This window comes from Electrophorus electricus, chromosome 21 (assembly GCF_013358815.1).
Source record: "Electrophorus electricus isolate fEleEle1 chromosome 21, fEleEle1.pri, whole genome shotgun sequence".
Classification (NCBI taxonomy): Eukaryota; Metazoa; Chordata; class Actinopteri; order Gymnotiformes; family Gymnotidae; genus Electrophorus; species Electrophorus electricus.
In genome coordinates this window covers 7,058,296-7,076,481 of record NC_049555.1, presented here as the reverse complement: position 1 = coordinate 7,076,481, position 18,186 = coordinate 7,058,296, and the positions used below count along the sequence as shown (strand labels likewise).

General features: G+C 42.8%; 1 protein-coding gene and 1 long non-coding RNA gene across 4 annotated transcripts; both read left to right on the top strand.

The window, feature by feature from the left end:
* The first annotated feature begins 3 nt into the window (after positions 1 to 3).
* Positions 4 to 17,351, top strand: LOC113575709 (E3 ubiquitin-protein ligase RNF166). Of its 3 annotated transcripts, none has more exons than XM_027007359.2 (6): positions 4 to 471; positions 10,115 to 10,271; positions 10,455 to 10,567; positions 13,799 to 13,913; positions 16,599 to 16,706; positions 16,970 to 17,351. In XM_027007359.2, the coding sequence occupies exons 1-6, from the start codon at positions 299 to 301 to the stop codon at positions 17,033 to 17,035; spliced, it is 732 nt and encodes a 243-aa protein (XP_026863160.1). In that variant the 5' UTR covers positions 4 to 298; the 3' UTR covers positions 17,036 to 17,351. The 3 variants fall into 3 exon arrangements, with proteins under 3 accessions (XP_026863160.1, XP_035376891.1, XP_026863161.1); XM_035520998.1 differs by lacking the exon at positions 4 to 471 and adding an exon at positions 4,190 to 4,235; XM_027007360.2 differs by lacking the exon at positions 4 to 471 and adding an exon at positions 6,264 to 6,360.
* On the top strand, positions 480 to 1,850 carry LOC118240451. The gene is made up of 2 exons (XR_004775419.1): positions 480 to 1,288; positions 1,479 to 1,850. It is a non-coding gene; the product is annotated as an uncharacterized LOC118240451 (long non-coding RNA).
* Positions 17,352 to 18,186: the final 835 nt, after the last annotated feature.

The window sequence follows — 18,186 nt, the reverse complement described above, 5'->3', positions numbered from 1 at the left end:
CGCACTAAACTACAAATCCCATCACACCCTTCGCCTAACGGGGCTTTAAAGCGTTGGGTTAAAGCTACCCTGTAATGTTTACCTCTTCGCTACAACGGCGTGTCCTCCTGGTTAACGTTGGCTGCGTGGTGGAAACAGATGCTCCGTCTAATGTCATCTGATTTGTTCATTTCCTTGAACCAGTCGTTCAAAACACGGAATCCTACGGGCTGAGAGTTCACTCGGTGTACTGGCAGTACACAGGAGAACATACCCTATTTTTTCCCCAAGAGCGGCGAGCCATCCGAGATCCGCGTTCATGATGGCGATGTTCCGCAGTTTTGTTTCGGCTGCCCAGCTAAGGCAGCATCAGCAGCAGCAGAGCGGGGCCGCTGCAGCCGCGCCCGGGGAGAGTCTGGAGAGTCAGTTCTCCTGCCCCATTTGTTTGGAGGTGTACCACAAACCCGTCAGCATCGCAAGCTGCGCACATACGTGAGTACAGTTGCTTGACTTCGATGTTGTAGGCTCGTAGCGCTCCGTGTCAGCCTTCTTTGTTGACTCAACGAACGATATTTGATGGAATAAAAAATGTTTTAAAACTGTGCAACTGTTGTTGTTGTTTTTTTGTACGTAACCGGTTAGTCAGATCACAGAACGTGCGAGTTTTTCCAATTTCCTTGAAATTAAGTCATTTTTAAAATCATCTTTCTGCAAGCCTTTTGTTAAATGTCATTGTCCTGTAAATGAAACAATTAGATGGACCCCAACTATTAACTTCTGTCTTATTAATATGTTAAACGCCAGTTGTCGTTTCATGAACTATGACATCGCTCTTTGAAACCAAGAGCTATAACCAAAGATGGTGCCTCCGTTCCTTTGTGCCTCTGTTGTTGCCTTTAAGCTACAACACGGATGATTCTTTGTCATAGTGATTCTTTTGTCGTAGCCTGTCTGTCTGCCTGCCTGTCAGCCGGCCCGTTTCGGTGTAACGCAGCGATGTTCAATGTGCATTCACTGGACCGGTGCAAAAAAAAATTTGGTCACATAAATGTTTTAAAATAATGGGACTTTTTTTTTTTTTTTTTTTTTTTTTTTTTTGCGCACGAGCGTGCACTTCATACTTAAGAGATGCATATTTTCTAGCCGGATTACAGCGCGTGAGCTGGAGTACTGAACAACGCCAGCAAGGTGGTAGACTTCGTGAGCCCGTGTAGAGAAAACACGGACGGCCACATCTGTGTCTGGACAAAAGTAGAAGTGAGGCGACCGCCGCGCAGGGTGAACTGGACAGAGGATGGGCATGCCCGTGGTAATAAGTTTCCAGCTGTATAGCCGAGCCCATCGGTTTGTGGGCTACAGATGTGCTGGAGTGATGCTGCACTCGTCGATTTATTAGCTCGTTTGTATGTGTCGAGTGATGATATCCATGTCATTTTAAAATTAATCTTTTTTTTCCCCCTATTTTTTCTCTCGTTGTGTTTTTCCTTTCTTTTCTTTAGTGTCTGATGTCACATAAGGGTCATTGTATGTCGTAGGCTATGGTCGGAGAACTTGGTTAGAGAAGATTTCGACACCACCCATCAGAAAACCCTGGCGATAACTAGCAGAACGAAGAACAGTTTAAATGAGGTCCATAAAGACTAGTATGCAAACGTCAGAAGATCTAACATTACTTACAGAAAGCCTGAGATTTGCATACTTTTACATTTTAAATAAATAGCCTCGTCATCTCTAAGACTCTTGGCACGTGAGAAAACTAAACTCTTATACAGCATGTTTAAGACAAAAAATCTTTGTGTATGTTTCATGATCAGTCATTTTAAGTTGTAATATACCAAACCTGAATAAGGAATAAATTACCACCTATTATAGCCTCACAAGCCTGGTTATTTAACACTGATAAAATTATTAAAATGTCTTAAATGTTTAACAGATTGAAAACATATTAAACAATTTCATGTCCACATCATTATAAAAGCATTCATGGTTAAAATGCACATCTAAAAATGTCTGACGTGCATAAAAATCACTTTTCATTGCCTTCAATGCACATTTTTGATAAAATGATAAAAATGCACAAGCTGAAGCTTTAACACCACTTGGCTGTTTTCTAGAGTAATGTGGCAAAGCATTCCATGGAAATGGATCATGCCTGTTAGCATTATTGCATATATGTGTATTGTTTATTTTTTTAATTATTTGCTATTTGTTGCACTACTTGAAGAGACTTGTTATTGTATTGAAATTCTAAAAGTGGATGGTATATTAGGGGAACCCTCCAGAGTCAGCAGTGCTGTATGCCCTGCAGCGTTTGGTCAGCGCACGCACCCTGACTGTAGAGCAGGTAGGCAGACACACACACTGTCTGATCCAGTCAGGTTGCGTGTACGTGGAGAGGGCAAGGAACCTGCAGTTTAGCCCAGAGCTCTTTGACTGTAATATTATTTACTCTGGCGCACAGAACCATGTTGCATGTTTGGTTTGTATATTCAAGTACATTTCCCTTTTTTTTTTTGCAAAATAAAATTTTATCGATAGTAAAATAAATATATATGCTGTTTTGAAGGGACAAAAATAGCTTTAACAGTGATGTGGTGGTGAAAAGCAGTAAAGACTCGAGACAAATGGCGCTAGCGCCTCAGAGGTGATGCTGTGTTGATCGCTATTGACCACTTCCTGCATTACAGCTTAAAGTGCCGTCACCGCCCTTTTGTATGAGAATTTTTAAAGGGTGAATCAAAAGGACCATATATAAATAACGGGGCCTGGTCAGGCCGGTGCGTTTTCGTCTTTGATCAGCCTCCCGTGTGATATCAGCCGTGTGGGTTGAGGGCTGGCCTGACCCAGTGTCTCTTACTGCTTTTCACTGAGAGATTTCAGGTTGCTGAGGGTGAAATTTAGAGCACCATGTTCTTGTGTCTGGCCCTCGCATGTCTGGCCCTTACGTTCGAGTCGTCAGTGCGAGCTGCAGTGTTGGGTTTGGTCTCTAGTGGTGGGGACTCTGATTGCGCTGCAGGCTCCCCTGGGCTTCCATCGTCCCGTGTTGAGGGTTCCCCACTCCCTGCCAGAGCCCATCTACACCTCATGGCCTCGGGCAAAAGATGAAGCTTTCGGCTGGTAATTCTGCACATCAGTCAGCGTATGTTCACAGAGGCGAAGGTTAAACTAAAATGCAAAACATTCTAGCACCGGTGGTGAGGGTGACACACACACACGCGCACACACACACACCAATCTCACACTTGCACTCATTACTAGAATCCCACATCAGGGACAGAATTGCCTCAAAATCTCATTAGAGCTTAATTTCTACCAAGACGCACACAATGAATATTTGTCATTCACACACAAATGCACACACACCCTACGACAAAATGCTAAGCTCCCGTTCTGTTGTCACGTAAGGGCAACAAGGGAGCAGTGCATATAGAAAAGGGTGGGGTGGAGACAGAAAGGGTCCCACCTTTTCACCTCCGCTCCCTCGGCATGCGCTAGGGAGGAGGAGTATGAGTCCATCACCATAGACGGGATGGCTGTTCTTCCTCCGACCGAGGACCATGTGAGGGCTCTTGTTGGCTGCATGCTAAAATGCGGGGGGGGGTTAAATTCGTTTTCCCCTCTCAAACAGGGACAGCAGGAGCGAGAGGCTCTCAGACTTGTGAAACACCAGCGTGGTCTCCATGGAGATCTCATAAACTCCCAACATGTTGCTTTGGAGACTTTTTTTCTTGGAGCTTTCTACTCGGGCTGCCATGAAGGTTGTGCACGAGTGCATATGTGCATGCATACGTACATGTAGGGGCGCGTGTGTGTGTGTGTGTGTGTGTGTGTGTGTGCACGCAAGCAAACAACCATTGGTGCATGTGGATACTTGTGTTGGCACAGAGGAATAGTGCACATGCCACACTCACTCATTCAGCATGAGGAATTAGAAGAGGGCACCGTCCGCCCACTCTATCTGCGCTCCCCCCCAAGAGAGGAAGCTCCTCCCTGCACACACGCCAGCATCCAAATGTCGGCCCGCAGATGAGACGGAGGAGCAACGTCTGATGCAGAGCCGCTCATCCTAATCCTGGTCTTAATCCCGCCACACTAGAGGCTCCATCTGCTCCATCTGCAGGAGGTAAAGCAGTGCTCAGTGTGACGGGGTCGGCAAGGAGCGGCTGTGGATTCTCATGGATGCGCAGTGGTTTGAAACGAGCCGCAGTCGTGTGACCCTGTGTGGAATGTGCGTGATCATGGCTAATAACAGGAAGGTGGGGGGCCTCACTTTAAGCAGTCACCCTTCTTTCCTTCTGTCTGTCTTTTCTTTCTTAGTTTTCATTTCTCTCTGTAGGAATATAAACAACTTGATCTACAGAAATGACAGATGCTTTCTTGGTTCAACCGAGAGCAATAATTGGAGAGAATCATGTCAATACAGGATATCAGTTTTGATATTTCTTTAAAGGCATGTCGTGGATAACAAATCCAGTTACCTTCAGTTATGTCTGGTGGTGCTATAGCAGGGGAGGGGGCAGAGATAACTCTCTGATCTGCTAACCATAACAGTCCATCTGTCCATGGCAGTATATCTCATTTAGATTTGTTCTCTACTCCTCACCTGCTCAAAGGACAAAAGACATTCTGTTCTCACGTGCTTCAGAACTGAAGGACGCCACCCTGAATGTCTCTTTCTCCTCCCCCCCAGAAAGAATGTGTCTGTCCAAGTTTTCTTTCCTTGTCTCTTTATTGTTCTCCACCTCCTTTTTCTCTTTCTCTCTGTCTATTTCTGGCTTTGTCTTTCTCATTTATGAAACACACACACACACACACACACACACACACACACACACACACACACACACACACACACACCTGCCTAGCCCTGGAGGTATTTGGCTGGCTGCCAGCTCTCTCATACACTCAGAATGACAGATGCTTCAGTTGAATTTGAGCGCTTGTGTTCTGGCTAGACTGATGTCTGGGGTTCTGGGCTCCTCCCCCTCCACAGACATAGCATCTGAAGCAGTCAGTGGAAACAATCAATTAACCTTTGCTCATGTAAGAATATCAGCGTTGTTTCATTTGGTAATAGGTTTTGTTCCATTGCTGGTAGCCTGTTCATCAATAAGCAGAACAGGATTGAATGAGATTCATTGCAAGAGTTACGATATGACTTTGACGTTGTTATATTTTGATGGTAATATGCGTTACTATACATTAAAGCACGTTAGTGATCCACTGATGTGACATGACTGGCATGATTTTGACCAAAATTATGGATGTTTGTTGGATTGGTTGAATATTCACCAGTGTACCTTGTCTGGAATGTTGGTTCTTGGTCAGCACACAATAAAACATGGTGTGATGTGTTCTTTGTACTTCTTTGTGCACTTCAACCTGCTGACATCAGTACTGTAAATGTCAACATACCGTTATCAGTTAACAAGTGATATGCTGTGCTGTAAAGCATGCGTTTCCCTGTTTGTTAAAACTCTTAAGATTTAACTTTATTTGGTTTCTAAAGATATGAAGTAATTCTTGCTTGTCCCTGCTTTGTGCTAATTTTGTCCTTTTGAAAACAGCACAAAGCTATTTTGAGACTCCGCCAAGGCCTCCCACTTCTTCCTGAGTCCATTTTGCAGCGGGTTGGTTAATTTCGTGTCACTCGAAGAGCAGGGAGCCATTTTCAACCTAGAACAGTAATCTGGGCTCACTCTCTGATCACCGCCAGAATATGTCTCTGATTATTTCTGCTTCACTAACACAGGCAGCGGTGAAGCTAAGCAGTCTGGTGAATTATTCACCACTGCAAAATGAGATGGCAAAGCATAAATCCTGTTATGTGAAGACAGTTACGAGGAGGTGAGGGCTTTGGTGATGGCAAGCAGCCGAAGTGATGCGCAGACATACGGGCACGAACAAGGTTGTTTACACATGCCACCTACAAACATTCCTCCATATGTTGTTTTCTTTTGTCTCATTATGCAAAATGCTGCTCGGTTCAGATCAGTTGAGATGGGTTCACCTGGGATCAGCTGGGTTAATTGCAGGCTGTTTTAACTCTGGTTAAAGTGAAAAGCTAGTATATTTCACTCATTGAGAAGACACGGCGCTTTGACATCTGATGCAGTGCTTGCTTTGAATTCTGTTTTGGTATATTAAAAAAATCCTCCATCTGTGCACATGCATAAGATGAAAGCTGAGTAAGCACTAAATTAATCAGCAGCACATCCACTGAGCCTCAGTTCAAGTGCACGGAAGACCATCGAGCGCACGTTTGTCTGATACGGCAGGGAGAGATCAAGGTGCCAATGAGTGGAATTGATTTGTGAGTTTGTGAAAGCTGAGAGTGACCAGTGCAGGCCAGTGGTGAAGGGCAGAAGCAGGGAGTGGAGGGTAAGACAAAGACACGCTCCTCATCCCTCTGTCGCTCTGCTACAGAGATTTTGTGTGTGTGTGTGTGTGTGCGCGTGCATATCAAAGCACTAATCTGGTGCTTCAAGTTTACAAAGAAAATAACATGCCGAAAAAACCTTGGTAACCCTCAGGTGACCTACCTACAATAAAACATCTGTTCTACTGAGGTAACAAGTAAGGCAGAGTCTAACAAATACAGCATGCAGGGAAGACACACAGGTTTACTGTGGGTTTGTAGAGGCTACTTGTTTTGTCAGTGTGCATATACCCCTGATGAGAGGAAGTGGTTTGGCTCTTCCCCAGGTCTTTCTTCATTTTGTACTGTTTTTAAAAGGTTTATTTAGCTTGACACAAGAATGACACAATTGTTACTTGAATTTTAATTGAATGCAAACTTATTCTCACATAAATAGTTCATAATGCCAGTGAAGAAAGCAAGAAGGCCAATATATGCATCATAAAATAAACATTTTACTTTGTGTGCATCTTTGAATGTTTTACTTATTTTGAAAATTATTTAATACCAGCAGTCATCCAATTTCTGTAGCATGTTTGGTGTGTAAGCCAAATGCCCCAGTGAGGTTTAATACTTCTTGAAATAAGCTGCAGTTGCATAGTACAACTATAGCAGCTCAGCACTGCCAGCTGATTTTCTGTCAGCCAGTCTACAGGGTGCATGTAGCTGTTCTGCATAGACTGCCCTGTGTAGACTTCTCTGTGTAAACCGTTTATTCCTATCCTGTCGCGTCTCTCTGAGACAGCCAGAGCTATCCCGAGAAATCCTGCCCTCACCACATAAGTGCCATTTGTGCCAATCTGTCTTCCAAGACCTCAATAAGAGACTCAGAAAAGCTTTTTGTGTTTTTTGGATTTTATTTCATCACGCTGTGTCATCATATGATCTTTGCAAAACTGTGCCAAAGCTGTGCGCTTGCCCTTGTGTGTGCATGCATGCTTGTGAGTGTGTGTTTGTGTATGTGTTTTTGTGTGTTGTGATGCTTTATTCTCAATCTTTGCTTAAAGTTTATGGTTTGGGTGTGTCTGTGTGTATGTAGTATTGGGTGTACATAACTGGCGTATCAGTCGTGTCTTTTTTCAAACGCTGAGACAAAGGGGATTTCATGTTAGAGATATTGCTGATACAGTTGTTGCGCTAAGTGCAAAACGAAATATGATTTGCACTAATTTCCACTTGCCTCAAAACAAGTTAAAGCATAACTGCAGCACTAGAGATTGTAGGCTAACGTAGCTTCCTGCATGCTTTAGACACATTAACGTAATATATTTCCAGAGCAAATCCAAAGAGAGACATTTGACACCATGTCAACATGTGTTGAAAGAGTTTACTTGGAGAAAGTAGAAAACTTGATTTTTGTTAGAAATATTCCTTTAGGTATGTGAAGTTTGAATTGAGCCCCTGCTGTAGGATATTGGACCGTATTTACTCTCTCTTTATAGATTTATACATTCCTTTTTCTTTATAAATTTGCGTTTGACCCAAGCAAGTGTCTGAAGTGCAGCCATGACCATGATTCCAGTGTAGCAGGGTGGGAAGGGGGTGGAGGGGGGGGGGGGGGGGGGGGGGTAGAAATACCCTTCAGAACATCTTTCTGAGCAGACTGCACATTTCTGTTATGATTACTGTTCAGTTCTGTGGGGCAGACTCTGAGCTCTCTGTAAACATTCCCACTCTCTGGCCTTGGAGGCTGTGTTTGTAGAGATTGTGGGGTTTTATGCAACTATCAAATTGGTCTTAGGTCATTAGCATGGCAAAGATGTTTCCAGTATAAGTGACCTTGGAGTTTATATTATTATGCTTGGCACCTTTCATCTGAGTGGCTTCCCTTGTAATTAAAAAAATAAATAAAAATCCTCAGTTCTCAGTGAGCAGTTTTCAGTGAGAAGTGAGTTTAGTTTCCAGATGCATGTGTTCATTGTTCTGAGGCTGGACCTATTTGAAGTGTCTGTAATTCAACCTTCTGTTGAATTACTGATAAGATATTTTAGGATGATTCCCAGGGTTCTCTGTGATTCTGAAAAACCAGGGTTGGTGTTTCCTCTGGTCTTCTAAAGCCCAGGCACACAGACTGAAATGAACAAAGGTGAGGGTCTGGCTGCATTAATCTGCAGTTGACCCAGCTGCCAGCCAGACTGTTCCTGCAGGGACCCATGGGATTGGCTTGTTGGTTGTTGATTGGGTGATTTGGTGCCTCTGCATGTTCAAGAAGTGTTTGCCAAGATCACAAGTGGCCCAGGGGCCAGTTTGAAAAAGAACCAGCCAACAAGGGAAACAAACACATGGCTGTTGGTTCTCCATCTACTAAGACAAGCTAGCACGGCTATTGGTATAGGAAGTATTTTTTTTTTTTTTTTTGCAGCACTGACCTTATTTAATGCAAAAAGAAAGGTGAACTAATGAACTAATGAACTATCTGGGGAATGAATCCAAAACTCTAGAAAGGGGAAGCTTTTGGTCTGGAGATCTGGGCGGTTTCTGCTTTGCATTAGAAAGTCGAACTCCTCATTACTGAAGATCAAGCGCAGAGAGTAGGAGTCATGGAGAACAGGGAGTTGGTCAAAGAGAACACTAATCACAGATAGGGAATTTATGTAGCAGAGAGGAGTCAGAACTAAGGTAATTCCACAGTACCATATAGTTTAGTAGTTTACTATCAGGAGGAATAATATATATATAATATATAATATCTGGAGCTCTATTTGAGACTGCACATCCTTCAGATAGAAAGAGCCTGTGACTAAGCACCATACCTACAGCTACTCCTGGCTGCCTGCCTCCATCTCTCTGTCTCTCTCCCCTCTCCCTCCATTATTGTCGGCCCCTCCCTGCCTCACACTCACACTCACTCACTCTCTCTCTCTCTCTCTCTCTCTCTCTCCTGGAGTCTTCCCCTATGGTCACCCCTCTCCATCTTTTTTTTTTTTTTTTTTTTTTTTAACGGTGACCGAGCAGCATGTGTCTAATGCCAGTCTCAGACTCGTCAAGCCTATAAACCGCAGCGCTGGGCTGGCGGAGGAGCCTGGAGTGATTTACTGCTTTAGCTGTCCTTTAAAGCCCAGGCTCATCAGTCAGAGAGGGGCTGTGCCCCAGCCTGTGACCCCCATCCCATTTCCCAGTGCTGAGTCATGCTATCATGGACTCAGCCTTGGCTGGGAGCCCCACACACTCCTAGCGTCTTGCTTTGTAGCTGACCTCTGGAGTTGGGCCAGGCAGAGAGGCAGGGGGAGCAGCTCCCCAGGCCTAAAAAGCACTGCAGCTGGAAAAACCTCGTAGGCTCTCCACAGAGTCTACCTGAAATGACACCTAGTGCTCACTTTATTTGGGAAGGTGTTTTGAATGTTCAAGCTAAGAAATGTTTTGTATTATAAAACTTGTTTAAAAAAAAATACATTACAAATGTAATTTCTAAGTGCATTATTTATGATTAGATATTTGTGGTCATCGGCCCATCGTGAACGAAAAGGTGTGCTTTACATGGTGGGTGAGGATATAATGATTTCTGTGCTTGGCTATCATTTTTGCATACACTTGTTTTAGGATTCATCATTTGTGAAATGTGCTTTGCATTTTCTAATTCCTTTTTCATAAAGAACATGAAAAGTATTTTAAACTGGGTCAATGTAAATGAATCGGAAGAAATGGAAGTCACTGATTTGCTTCCAGAGGTGTCAATTGATTGCATGTGCGTGTGTGTGTGTGCGCGTGCGTGTGTAGGTTCTGTGGGGACTGTCTTCAGCCATGTCTTCAGGTGACATCCCCACTATGTCCCCTGTGCCGCATGCCTTTTGACCCAAAGAAAGTGGACAAGTCTTCCAGTGTGGAAAAGCAGCTCTCCTCTTACAAAGCACCGTGCCGGGGGTGCAGTAAAAAAGTGAGTCCACACACACACACACACACACACACACACACATACACTGGATGCAGTAAAAAAGTGAGTTCTCTCAGAGCAACACACAGCTTTACACATACACACCTCCAAATGTTTTTTTTTTTCTTCATCAAAGCCCAAAACAGGCCTCCTCCTTACCCTCTATCATCCCGTGCCAAACCCCAGGTCACGCTGGTCAAAATGCGCTCTCACATCTCATCTTGCACAAAGGTCCAGGAACAGATGGCTAACTGCCCAAAGTTTATGCCTGTGGTCCCCACCTCTCAACCCATTCCCAGGTGAGTGCAGTCCTGACACACCCTTTCATATCACGTTTGCAGCCATTACCTGTTTCTGACCTGTTTCTAACAGGGGGCTGACCCACGTCAGAGCCTTTTTTGCGGCTTGAATTTATCCTGTGCCATTGACCCCAGATCTGGGACAGGCACTGTGTCACAGTTGAAACCACCGATTGTCATCGGCGTAATTACAAACGGCATTGGCAGTCACTGTAAATGTCACCAAAGTGGAGTTGAGCTTTGTTTACTTATTTGTTTATTGATTTATTTGCTCCTAAGGAGCCGGTGGCTGACTTTCTTTTCTGGCACCGCTGTTGGCACCGCTGTTGAGTACGTCAGATATCTGATGTAAACCAGCCATGGTTTCTACTATGTGGACTATGCTAGCAAGCAAATAACATTAGCTACATATCCTATAGCTGCACTTGGGTGGACTCGTGTCAAAACCGGGATCCAGCATGGTTGTTGAGCAGGGCTGGCTCGCCTGCGGGAGCAGACGCAGGTGAGTCTGATCAGGGAGACTATGGCGGCAACAACGAGCGCTGGGCACCGGCTCCCTGGCCAGAAATGGGTGGTTGTCAGCTGAATGCTGGACTACTGTGGAGGGAGTGTGAGCGTATGGGGGCTGTAGAGTTTGTCATGTTATTTGTTTGTTGGTTGGGCTTTGTCTGTGCTGAAGGGAAATGCTTGTTATGACTCACACTTCTTCACCGGGTGCTGCTCTGCCTAGGTCGACACATTCAGAGGCACAAATGACTATGAAACACACAAAGTAGGGAAGCGTTTCACTATTCATACCTGCTGTCAGATGTGCACACAAAGCATTGCTCACACACACACACACACACACACACACACAGTGCATACACATATATACTCTGTTATGCTTCTGTGCATGTGTATATGCTTGCACAAACATGCGCATGCACACACGCAAACATGCGTGCACACACTTACATAAACACATAGTGTGTGTGTGCTTGCATTTGTGGGTGTGTTTGTGGGTGTGGGTGCTTGCACACATGTTGGCATGTGTGTTCCCCTACACTTTTGATGATGACGACGATCCGGAGGGAACAGGAAATGTAGAAAGAATTAATTAGGTCCTGTAGGTCTTCAAAAGAAGAACATGAAGATACCCTCACATTCCTGTGTAGGATGTCTCTGTGTCTCAAAGGGTTTGTGGGGCTCATCACATAAATATCTCCTGAGCTAACTGCTAATGACTTAATACAGTCCAGTGGATGCAGGAGCAGGTGCTGAGACCTCAGGGAACTTAACACAGATCTCATTACATTATCATGCTATATAAAGACATCTCGGAGGTCCACACCTATTACTGTAAGCTTACACTTTGAGCTTTAAGTGGTTCAGCCAAATTGCCAGTTTAAAGTGAGATTGATTGATTTCCTAGTGAAACTTTGTGTGTCCCTCATATTTGAAATTGTTATTAATGCCATTTTGCTATTTAGAGGATTAATTTCAATAGTGTCTAACATACATGACCAAAAACTGTCAATTTTCATGGCTTGCATTTTGTGTTTGTGTGTGTGTGTGTGTGTGTGTGTGCAGTTTGGACTTTGGTATGTTTAGAGGTTCAACATGCAGCCTACTAACCACTGAGAATTCATGATAAGGCTTCCTAATGCCTGAGGTAGCGTTTTAACTAAATCAGTTCAGGAACACCAGCCTTCTTTTCACTTCAGCCATGCGGTATTTTCACTATTTGTGCATCACTCCTCTTGTGCCAAATATATCTGTGATAATGACCAAAAAGTTCAAACGTGGTCTCATCTGATTACAGCACCTGCTCTTAGCCAGCCTATCAGCAGCATTTGGCGAGCTGCAGAAGTTTGGCGTGCTCCCTCACAACAGTGGCTACTTTCCCTGGCAGCGCTTTCATATGCTGTTAGCATACGGATGCTAAATTCGTTAGATTCCACTTTCACTTAACAGATTTTCTTAATGCCAGATGCTATGTGTATTTCCCTGATGTATGAGTATTACATATGTCATTATCTATATGCAGTTTGTCTTATTATGCTTTTCCCCCCATCATTTATCAAGTGCTAATAATTCTCCTGTTCTTATGGTTGTGTAAAACTAACTGGGACATACTGGGGGGTTTTCCTATAGTGTGGTGACAGGTTCCCTCGGGGTGATGCTGGAGGCTGTTCTTAATCAGTTCTCGGTGTCTATCTGGGCTTAGACTGCCCAGTGCAATGTCCACATGCTTACTGTTCTGTCCACCTGGCTATTTGAGTGTGGATCTGGGTGGGCCAAGGCTGAGCGAGGCTGGGCGGAGCTAGGCCCAGTTAGGGGCATCTAGGGGAAGATGAAGATGACGTATTAAATGTGATCAAAATGTGGGACAGAATTCAAAGGCTGTTGCTTACCTGGCAGATGGGTGTCTTCCTCCAGAGAAGGATTTGTTCCCATCCAAAATTTTCTTGGCAGAGTCACACTAAGCTAATAGGCAGCCCAACCTGTTAACAGAGAAGCTAATAAACATGTAAACGTGAAGTACATTTACAGCGTCTGTGTACGGCCATGCTGTTGAAACAGAATGAGATTTATGATGGCCATGTTTTAGGAGATGCTAATGTGTTGCCATAGGCAGTTACTTGTTTTTTGTGTGTGCCATTAAGAGTTTATTGTATCCCATGCCCTTTGGACCAGTTTGTACAGATGTGCATGTTTAAAAATTGTCCTAATCTCCACACCCTAGCCTGGTTAATAGTGTCTGGAAGATATGTTCATATTAAGAGCATGTCAAATAGATTAGTCAGTTGGTGTGATTGACCTACAGGTAAGATATTACACTTACCCTTCCTTCATATGACTAAACAGCAGTAAACCTGTATGTAAATATAAAACCCGCACTGTTTGCGTGGTCTCAGAAGTTATCATTAAGGTGTGAAATGGGTAACATGTTGGGGCATGCAGTTTGCCAGGGCCCCAGGGTGGAGCGAGGTGTTGGCCGGCCCCTGGGGTGGAGAGAGGTGTTTGTTGGCCCTTGAGGTTGAGAGAGGTGTTCGTTGGCCCTTGAGGCAGAGCAAGGTGTTGGCAGACCCCAGTGGCCAGCCTCTGGGATGGAATGAGGTGTTTGTTGGATCCTGGGGTGATGCGAGGTTTTGGCCGGCCCCTCAGGCTTACTGAGGTGTCTGCTGTGTCATATGGGATGAGAAACTGATTCTATTTGTTTTTGTTTTTTTCTTTCCTGCCTCACAGCAATATTCCAAACCGATCAACATTTGTGTGCCCCTACTGTGGGGCCCGAAACCTGGACCAACAGGAGCTGGTGAAGCACTGCATGGAGAACCATCGCAATGACCCCAACAAAGTGGTAATTAAATTAAATACTGCTAATAATAATAATACTAATAATAACAACAATAATAATGTAAATATGATAATGTATGTATATAAAGTGTCTTTTTAAATAATACTATATAGTCTATTAATGTAGTAATAACTTTGTAATAACTTTTATTAGGAACACTTGTTTTTGAGGTCCTTAAAAGTTCAGGGAGCCCATTTAACAAACAGGGGTGTAGTGAATTTCAAAATACAAAATGGTGCACAGTTGTGAGTATGTGGGCCAATCAGCAGATAAGAGGATGTGTACCTTACGTATTTAGCGTCTATTTTGAGGAGTGGTAAGATACTACACACAAGCTGAGTCTGAAGAAAGTGCGCTTTCCTTGTGATCTTGTATCTTGTACCTTGTAATCTTGAATTCCCAGTAGCAAATTCTGCATAACGAAGCCAGTGCAAAGGTGATATAAAAGTGGAATAATTTGACCATGTTTACATGTTGAATACAATGTATATTAGAGTTTTGTACATGGTGTATTTTTTGAATGCGCTTGGTTGAAACAACAGCCATGAGAGCCATCCAAGATGTAGATGCATGTATCAACTTCTCAGCATCAGGAATATAAAAGGAGTTTGGTGCTGAAAGATGATGGAAGATGGTAAGATGGTGAAAGAAAATCGTGCACTCTGAGTTGATATGAGAACCACACGACAGTGTAGAATCCATTTTAACTCTGTAACAATCTGTAACGAAAGAAGATGACGAGATTCAGCAGCCATTATGGTAATGTGAGCAATTTCCATCTTTTTTTTTTTTTTTTTTTGATTCTAGTATGAAGTGGTATCTGTTAAGAAGTGCCTAGAAGGATGTCTAAAGATTTGCAGTTCTTCATTTGCATATAGTTATGGATCATCTATCATATAACATCAAGAGAGGCCTTGGATTATATGATGTGCAGATTTGGCAGAGTCTGAAAATCAGTTTGTGTATCATCAGCATAGCATAGCAATGGAAAGAGATGTCATCCTGACCTAATGTCATGCCCACCTCACAGTGCCAAAATATGAGAGAAAATTAGTCCCAATACTGTTCCCTGGAGGACACCTGAAGTAATACGACTGAAGTATAATGTTGATTTTCCCAAAAGTGAAAATTTTGCGTTTAGTGTGATAGGAATAATATTAACCTAGACCCACACCAGAAACCCATAACTACATAAATCATGCAGTTGCAGAGAGGCAGATATCCAGACTGACTGGCTTCACTGTAGTGTGCATGTCTCCAAATAGGTTTGCAATTAGATGGAAATAATCTTTTCAAACACAGACGACAGTAAATCTCTATGGCACTCTTAATTACACATACACCAATAATTAATTAATTAATTAACTTGCCAAGAATGGATCATTGAAATCTTACACAAAATACAGGAATGTCTCACTGTCTACTCAACCTTAGAGGGCGCATTACAATCATAAACATTATAAATATGGTCTAATTAAGCACTTCAATTAATCCAGGACAAATAGTAGCTTTCAATGTAGAAATCCAAAAGGTTAATTTACTCTTCATCATTACCTGTCCTACATATGTCTGGAATATGATCAATACCTAATAATTTAATCATGGAATGATTATATGAATGTTTTAATTTAAAATATCTTGCTATCTAGCATACTCCTCATTACCTTTCCTGATGATACATTCTGCCATGCAATCTTATGTCTTATGCCAATCTAAAAACCTATAACATGAATAACACGAGTAGCGTTACTGTTTATAAATTTATAATAAGCTGTCAGACACACTATCATAAAGTTTACCATGATCTACATTATCACAATATTAACATCAACTACATGTAAAACATCCACTAATCCTACATCTCAACCTCTTCTCTGTTGGTGTGGCAGGAACATAACCGTGCACTAACGTATCGCCAAGTGAAGGACATCTTTTCAAGTTAATTACTGGAGGAGAGGGGAAAATTACCTCCAATTGTTATTTATGTTTGCATCTTTACTGTAACTAGTTACAAACTGCATATTTTCCAAAGTTGAGAACTGGAACTTTTCTTTGCAACAAATAATTTTATGTTGACTGTTTTGCCCTGGTCTTATGAACAAAGCTATTTTATACCCTGTCTGAAAAAAACATACATACGAACATACAAAACATGTTCTCCCTAATTTTGTTCTTCATTGGTGTCTTTGAAATTGTCCAAAAGATATCAATTTGCATGGGTGAAAAGAAATTGGAGTGTAAGATGTTTCTTTTGGTCTACTGAAAAATTATGAATTCATTTTTCTTTGCTATTCTCTAAAACAAAAAGGTACGAATAATTGAATTGAGAGATTTATGAAAATCCAACAGATCTTCTGCAGCAAAGCTCGTATGAAAACAAGGTTTTGCATACCCATACCTTTTAGGGAAAATCTATTCACGAAACCCACCCAGTTTATTTCAGACATTTATTTTGCATTCTGGATTGAGGATAAAATGAATTTGGTGTGTATGTTTTCTAATCTCAGATTACTGTCCATATATATTGCGATCATACAGGTATTAATGCAAAATGATCTTACCTGTTCACCAGTGTGTCCAGTTCGCTCAGCCTGTCCAGTGACTGTCCATGTTAATGTTTCTCCACATTTGGCCAGAGTAATGAATAATAAGTGATTTTTGGGTTAATGTGTGCACTCCTGTTATTAGGTGTGTCCGGTGTGTTCGGCCATGCCCTGGGGTGACCCCAGCTACAAGAGCTCCAACTTCTTGCAGCACCTCCTGCACCGGCACAAGTTCTCCTATGACACATTTGTGGTAAGAAGGAACACACACACACATCCATTTTTCCCTTTGTTGTAATAATGTAAAGGGATCGCTAAAAAAACCCCCCAATGTTGGCTAATAGTTAATACTAGTACTATTACTATTAAATACTATTAAAACTAGTAGGCACTAAAGGTAACTTACAATGTGTGGGTGAAGCAGTTCTATAAGATTGTACTTGGATGTATGTTAATTCTGTTTTTAGCCGTGTTCTTCATATGTTGCACGGACCCTTATTGTGCGTGTGTGTGCAGGACTACAGCATTGATGAGGAAGCAGCGCTGCAGGCAGCACTGGCCCTCTCGCTCTCCGAGAACTGACCGGTCCAGACCCAGCAGCCTCCAACAAGCCCCCTCCAGCCCAGACTTCCCCTTTGTTATTTTTTGTTCTTTCTTTTCACTCTGTTTGCTCCCTTTCTCTCTCGCTGTCTCTCCCTCTCTCTTTTTCATTCCTTCGTTTTAAGAAACTGTACACCTAGTAGCTGCTCTGCCAGTTTTACACTCGGTGTGCCAGTCACATGATGTTGATCACATGACTTCTTATCTCTAAACAAGACCCCGTCCAGACCACATTAAATGGAGATCATCATTTTAATTGCTGCAGTAAATAACAACAACATGACAATGTGATCATGAATTTCTCATCTTTGGTATCTCTCACACACACACACACACACACAAACACACACACACAACAAATATGTTCATATTTGGGGGTTTAAAGGGACTTACAGCCTCACAATTCTATTTCACATCCACAGATTGTCCATTTTTGCTGATTTGTGTTATTATTTTCCTCACCTCCGCTCTGTCGCTTCCTGATATTCAAACATTGGACAGATGGCAGACCTCAAGCACATCCTAGTGGACTGAAACAGTATTACCATTGCTGAATAATGGTCTTGTGTTGGCTTTGGTCGCTAAGCTGCCACAGGTGGCCTTGTGCCAACTGCTCCATTATTGCCATGGTACCATATTAAAGATGAATGCCTCTGTAACATGCTCATATTCAGCAGAGCGAGAGAGAGCGAGCGAGCGAGACGGAGAGAGAGAGAGAGAGAGAGAGAGAGAGAGAGAGAGAGAGAGACTCCCTAGATCATACTTCACTTTATTCTAGAAGAAATTGAGTTGAGTGATCATGGTACAGAGCAAGTGGCTTACCCTGTGGCAGTGACTCAGCGTCAGACAATACCAGCACAGCAAAGAGAAAAAGACCTGATTCAGTGTTCACACCATCACAGCACCATCGCAATCCTTTCTAGAATGTCTCAACACCCCCCCCCCCCTTCATTTCTTTAATTGTGAGGCATCTCTGACACTTCTCATGGTTTTATACATAACTGAATTCTAATATAGATGTTCTTTTATAGTTCTCCAACAGGACATATTAGTACTACATTTATTCTTCACTCTGCTGTTACCTGGTTACCTTGGTACAATAATATTTTTTATGAAGCATCAGATTAGAGGAA